Raw genomic sequence first — 6,922 nt, forward strand, 5'->3', positions numbered from 1 at the left:
TCTTTCTTTCTTCCTTTTTTTTTTTTTTTGCGTTACCAGGTATCAAGCTTGGTTCCTTGCACTTGCGAGGCAGGTAGCAGAACCACTGAGCTAAATCCCTGGCCCTCGTGAGCCATTTCTAATTGTGGAGGTTTTGTTCTTGCTGGGTTTGGAGGTTCTGTATATTTTGTTTTAGTGATGGGGGATTCAATTCAGGGCCTTTTAATTGAGCTACTTTATTTCTGGAGACACAGTCTCACTAAGTTGTTCAAGCTGGGCTTGAACTTGCAATCCTCCTTCCTCGGCCTCCCAAGGTGCTGAGATGAGAGGCATGCACCACCACACCCAGCTGCTGCTACTATTTTTTTAAATAGGTAATATAGTCACATAGCTCAGAAGTCATAACATGGAAGGAAATGTAATGAAAAGTCTTTCTCTCATCCCTGTGTCCCAGCTACTAATTCTCCTCCCAGGAAGTAGGCATTATGACTGGTTTCTTTTCTTTCCCTTCATCTGGTATTTTATGCCTATACAAACAAAGATACATGCACACATTCTTTTCTACCTTTTCTTCTTTGTACCAGGGATCAAACTCGGGACCTTGCACTTGGGAGGCAGATGGCAGCACCACTAAGCCCTCCTACCTTTTAAACTAAAGAAGTAACAGTGTACCGTGCTTTTTTTATAATATATGTCAGAAATCATTCTGTCAGTATATTAATAGCTTCCTTGTTGATTTTAAAGCTATGTATTATTTGTGGATGCAGCCTATTTTATATAAACATGTAGGCTGTCTCTGTCTTTTGCAGTCATACATACAGGGCTCTAAATAATAAATCTGTATGTGCGTCTTTATAAATGCAGTGGTATCTGTGTATATCAGATCCTCAGATGTGAAACACCTGGGACAGGGAGTGTGGCACTGTCCCATCACCCTCTGAGCGACAACTGCTTGCCTTCCCGTTACCAATTCAGGAGCACATCTGTTACCAACAAGGGTTCAAACCGTTTAGTGATCTTTACCGAGTGCCCTGCTTTTTTTAATAGAAATAATGTCAGCTTAGAGTTTTGCTAAAATGGGGAGTTTGGCAGTTGACCCCAGTGTTCCAGACAGCTCCAAGTTCAATAGAAGGGTTGGAAGGTTGGGGAGGAGACCCTGGTGAGGCTGGGGAACTACAGAAAGCTATGTCCTTTCGTGCACCACCCTCTCCAAGAGGGACCTAGTGTTGCTCCTAAAACAGGCATCATGAAGGTCTTTATGCTGGTCTTCAGACTCTGGAAAGCCTTCATCAGAGCCTTCTGCTCGATTGTTGGATGACCAGCCTCGCCGCAGAAGCAGCTCACCTCCATCCCATTTCAGTGCACGTGAGCACACTGAATCAGGCCGTCCCACCCAGTCCCAGAAGTCAGGAATCCATCCCTGGGAATGGAGGGCAGCACAGGAAACACTTCCTCTCTTAATGGTACCCCCACCATCCTCCACACTGCTTTTCCCAGTGCCAAGTCCCAGAACACAGGACACTCAGTCCGTGTGTTCACATAGGGCACCTTGAGGGGACTGTGCAGGGGGCTGACACAGCTTCCTTGTGCTCAGGGAAGCATGAGAGGTAGTGATGGATACTAGGGCCTCCTGGTAAAGTGATATGCAGTGTAACAGCCACAGGACAACAAGTGCTGCCTCAGCTGAGGACCAGGGACCCCCCCACACCTGTGCCATTGTCAGCAGCTGGGTCTCTTCCTTACCAGCACATGTACCCTAGACTGTAGCATCCCATGCACCAGATTATTCTTGTTTTGATCCCCTTTGTTGTCCTACTCATCTGTGTTATTTGCCTTGATGAAGCATTCTTGGAGTTGGCATCTACTGATGAATATATTCTTAAGTCAAAAGAATACATTCCCAGTCCAAGTGTATTTAGTGTCTGAATCCAAATGCATTCAGCATGACTCACTTCCCCCACCTTCCCACAGCTAGATAATTACAATATTCTTTTGGAAATGTCCCCTGCACACCTCAGGATTTCAGCAGTGGCCTCAGCAGGGGTTGGGGGGTGTTTCAGTCTCAGAGTCACCTCCATGGGAGGCTGCAGCACGTTCCTTGATTAACTCACAAGTGGTTTGAGAGGTATTTTCCATTTTTCTATTCTTACTGCATTTTGGAGGTTTATCAAATATACGCAAAGAGGTCCCCAGAGGAAGTGCATGCCCTCCTGAAATCCTTCGGTACTGACTATGTGATCCTGGAAGACAGCATCTGCTACGAGCGCAGGCACCACCGGGGCTGCCGGCTGCGGGACCTTTTGGACGTTGCCAATGGACACGTGAGCATGTCGCCTTACACAGTGGGAAGCCCTTAAAGGGAGTGGGATTCCAGTCATTTGAATCCTGAAATATTTTTACTGTGGATGTATGTGTGTGTGTACATGTGTACTTTTTATACTATACACCTTTTTTTATAGATACAAAAGGCTCAGGGCCTTGACACTGAGCTACATCCCCAGCCCTTTTTTATCTTTTATTTTGAGACAGAGACTCATTAAATCACTAAATTGCCCAAGCTGGACTTGAACTTAGAATCCTCCTGCCTAAACCTCCCAGAGTACTGGGATTTAGGTGGGCAGCAGCCTATTACACTGGTATCGTAAATCAGGTCCTCTGTCCTCTCCATTCTGCAGAACCCCTGCCATAGCCTTTAGTGACTAGCACAGGGGCCAGGTGAGGGGTGAGGGGACCTCTGGGTCCCCAGGTCTGTATCACACAGCAGGTCTGTCTTTGGCCGGTTGGCATGATATGGCTCTGCATAAAATTTATTTTGGGGGGACTCTGCTGCTAAAAACAAAGCTTTAGCCTCCAAGCACTGGCTCATTCACGGGAGCCTGGCAGCAGGTCACTCCCTCTCTCCAGTACAGGGTCTGCTCTTCTTGCTGTTCCTTCTCCCTCTGCTCTCTCAGGGTGTCCTGCGTCCCATGTACAGAGCCACAGGGGTGGCCTTCTGTGACTTAAGTTTGCACTCCAGAGCTGAAAAACAAGCTGTGTATCTCTCCTTTCTCCCTCTAAGGAAAAAGCTTTTGAAGCTGTGCTGGTTCTTGCATAGGAATGTCCCCCCTTTAGAACTAGGGCTCATAGTGGGTATAAAAGCCAATGGTTGTGTGTAAATGGATGGGATAAAGTGACAAACCTAGCCTAAACCTGAAAACAAATCAACGATTTGAGATTCAAATTTTTGCCCAAGAAAAATAATATTAACTTTCTTGGATTCAGAGCCAGCAAAGACTAATGACATGCATTTAAATTTTGCTTTGTGTATGACTTTTTCTCACTTGTGCATCTGATGATTTGGAAAACTCTCTAGTTAGAGTAGTTCTGTGTGTTTCATTTCTGTGAGAGGGACAATATGTAGGACATTAAGAAGAAGGAGATACAAGTTCTAGTTCTGACTTTGCTGTTAATAGTGACCATTATGTGATGCTCAACTCTCCTTCCCAGTATTGGTCTGCATTACTGAAGAGGAAGAAGGATGAACCACCTGATATTTAGTAGCCACTGACACTGAAATAATATTTTTAAGGAAACCCAGTACTTGTGAGATACGATTACCTCACATGTGATCATATGGTGATATGATGGTTATTTTTAAAATTCATTACAGTAAAAGATACATTGCCATTGATCCTTTACAAGATACACCCCTTGCTTCAAGCACACTTATCCCATCATTCTTACTACATTCTTTCTTTTGTTGTTGTTTGGTACCAGGGATTGAACTTGGGTCATTTCGCTTGCAAGGCAGGCAGCAGAACCATTGAACTAGATCCCCAGCTTTTCTTACTACTTTCTGTTTTGTTTTTGTTTTTTTGTTTTTTTTTTTTTTTTGGTACGGGGGATTGAACTTGGGACCTTGCATTGTGAGGCAGGCACTGGAAGCACTGAGCTAAATCCCTGGTCCTCTTACTACTTTCTGTCTTCTTTTTGTTTTGTTTTTGTTTTTTTGTTTTTTTTTTTTTTTTGGTACGGGGGATTGAACTTGGGACCTTGCATTGTGAGGCAGGCACTGGAAGCACTGAGCTAAATCCCTGGTCCTCTTACTACTTTCTGAAGGAGTTCTAGAAGTTCTCTTTCATGGGAGTCTTTGGTTGCACTGTTGGGGCTGTCTTAGTGTCTTAACCCACTCAAAATGGACAGTGTTTATGGTCAGTTTACTTTTTCATGCTCAGTTTCACTTTGAGGAAGAGCCAAAAGTCAGCTACCAGATCTGGTAGATAAGGTGGATGATGACACACTATAAAGTTTTAGTTTTTTGTTTTTGTTTATTTGACAGAAATTATCATAATTGGTTGATTGAAAAAAAAAACTACAGTGAATGCTTAAATTAGAAAAGAGACTATTACAGTAAAAGATACATTACCATTAATCCCTTTCAGAAAACTCAGAATACTCTCTTCTTGAAATATACTTTCGTTCTTGGCAATGTGTCTTTTCCTGTATTTTTTAAACTTCAGCATTCACTGTATTTTTGTGTTCCCACTTCCTGCTGTCTTTTACAAGTATGTTTTATCCCCAGATTGAAGGTGGGTTTGTTTTCGGTTTAGACGATGGATGGCCCAGGAGAGAATGATCCCAATTTGAAGCCTGCAGACCACCCTCGCTTCTGCGAAGAAATCAAAAGAAACCTGCCTCCCTACATGGCACACTTTACCAGGGTGTTCCAAAACAAGACGTTTCACGTCTACAAGCTGTCCAGGAACAAGTAGCAGACATTCCTGCCCTTCTGTGTTTTGGACAGAGTGAAACTGCGTTGTAAGGGAAGTTGTTAGCTGATGATTCTGGGGTGAGTGGGTTCCTGGTACCCAAAAGCTGTGATGTGCAAACATCCTGCAGCTGTTTACACAGGTGTCCCCATCTTCCACAAGTTGAAGTCTTTCTTGTCTTATCTTTGTCTTCATTAGTCTAAATGTTCACAACTTCCTGTGACTCACCTAGGATTTGGCTGGTGGTCGGTAGTGTGTGTTCCAGAACGGCCTGGACAGCTCCATACCATGCTGACCAAGAGAGCTTGAAACACTTTTGATTGTCAGTTAACTTACAAGGCAACTCTGAGCGGAATGGAAAGGATGCATATTTAAATTATTTAATATTATTTCACTAGTGAAGACCAACTGGTGGCTTTTTAAAAAAGCTCTTTGTTGTCCTTTTTCATCTTACAATTTAATAATGTTTTCCAATATTCCTGGTTTTAACATGAACAACAACAAAAAATCATGTTAGGTCTTTGTATGTATCGTAAACATCACGTAGTACTCTCGCATACATTATATACCCAGTAGTCTGTGTCGTACATTGACAGAGTGTTTTAATGCTGGGCACAGAAAAAGTGTTACAAGTTCTGTATGGTTCATTTCTCAGAAGTCTATGTAGCCAGATAGAATTTGTTACTTTTAAAAACCTGATACTCTTTAATCTCTCCTGCAAGTAAAACAGTTTGCTTCATTTCTTACTCATTTCAATTTACTGGGTTTGCAAAATTTTGTAAACTTTTTGTGTTTTTAGCCTTTGTATTTTTTACAGCCTAGATCCTTGCAAAGTCTGAATATTTTTTAAACGTGTATCTTGACTAGTTCACTAATGCAGTATTTTGGGCAGACAGCATTTTCAACCAAGTTCGACTTTGGTCTCCAATCTTACACTGTGGGCCCTGGTAATGTTATTCTTTTCCTCTCTAGAAGGTAACCAAGTGCCTATATAAGTCATGCTTATTTGTAACAATGAAGATTATACATACCTGCTCAAAATTTTTGATAATTGCTTTTATAATTCATTTCTAATGATTAGGGACATGTAAAAGTTGCTGATAAAAGCATATTGTCCATTTAATTATATCAAGCTGGCTAATGAAATTAACTTTCTCCCCTGTTCTTGCCAGTTGGAAATGATTTAAATGTTTCTCCTTGCAGTTGTATTGAAGTAAATTGCCATTGGCATCAAGATGGATGTCACATGTTTGAATGATTCTGTATTCAGTTACTACTTATTAAGCAGTGTTCAAAAACATTTTTACACTGTCCTGTTGAACACAAGGATATTTGGCTTTTACCAAAACTTATTTAAATAAAAATTGGCAGTAGCTGCGTTATTAAATTATGCAACTGAAGCTCCGGAATTATATCTTTCCTGTATTCCTTAATAAGGTTGGAGACCACTGCAGTTTAGGGTAATACAATAATAAAACATTTTAATCAGTACTAAAACTTTAATTAAGCCAGTAATGATGCATGCCTGTTGTAGCTGACAGCATGGGTCAGTACATCCTTCGGCGGTGCCTTACTCTAATTGAAACCAAGCACATGTAAGGTACACTATGTTGACACTATGTGATTTTGGTTTTTTTACAGACTCTGTTACTTTTCCAGGCCTATTTAAATTTATTTTAAATATTCCTGTGTGTATTAGTCTTAAGTATTTGGAGTCTCAGTATACAAGAAATATGTACTTCAGTTTGTATGCTTACCATTGCCATGTTAATGGCATACACTCATTATTTTTCATAGTGACCTTGTTGCCGAAACATTTAGTGTTCAGTCTTTAGTGAAAAATATAAAGTGCCAAAACAATATTGCAAGACAGAATCCATATATACACTCTTTCCAAGACACTGTGACCATGCACAATAGAAGTTTTTATTTCCTGATGACCAAATTTCCCAACGAATCATGTAGATATTTTTAGCTCTTGTCCGGCTTCTTGTTTATGACCCTCTTGTTGGAGTACACAGGAGGAAGCAGGAGAGCATCTGGTCTGGCTGTGGCTTCCAACCTCTCTGCAAGCCGAGCAAGAGCTCTGTGGCCTAAACTCCCCACCGCATAAGCCTAGCAGGCTGTCTCATGTTTGGTAATAACCTCAAATTATGGATAGAAACACCATCTGATTTTGCTCCTGGGTTAGCTTT

At 41.6% G+C, this 6,922-nt stretch overlaps 1 protein-coding gene across 5 annotated transcripts in view; it reads left to right on the forward strand.

Annotated features, from left to right (window-relative positions):
* Dpy19l3 (dpy-19 like C-mannosyltransferase 3) overlaps positions 1 to 6,922 on the forward strand; it is a 76,563-nt gene extending 69,641 nt beyond the window's left edge. For all 5 annotated transcript variants that reach the window (XM_010640992.3, XM_010640990.1, XM_010640994.1 and 2 more), the window contains 2 exons: positions 2,142 to 2,300; positions 4,569 to 6,922. In XM_010640992.3, the coding sequence (XP_010639294.1) occupies positions 2,142 to 2,300; positions 4,569 to 4,730 (321 nt within the window). In that variant the 3' untranslated portion in view covers positions 4,731 to 6,922. The remainder of the gene's footprint in view (positions 1 to 2,141; positions 2,301 to 4,568) is intronic.

Source organism: Fukomys damarensis, unplaced genomic scaffold (assembly GCF_012274545.1).
Source record: "Fukomys damarensis isolate Sample0158 unplaced genomic scaffold, DMR_v1.0_HiC HiC_scaffold_19, whole genome shotgun sequence".
NCBI classification, from domain to species: domain Eukaryota; kingdom Metazoa; phylum Chordata; class Mammalia; order Rodentia; family Bathyergidae; genus Fukomys; species Fukomys damarensis.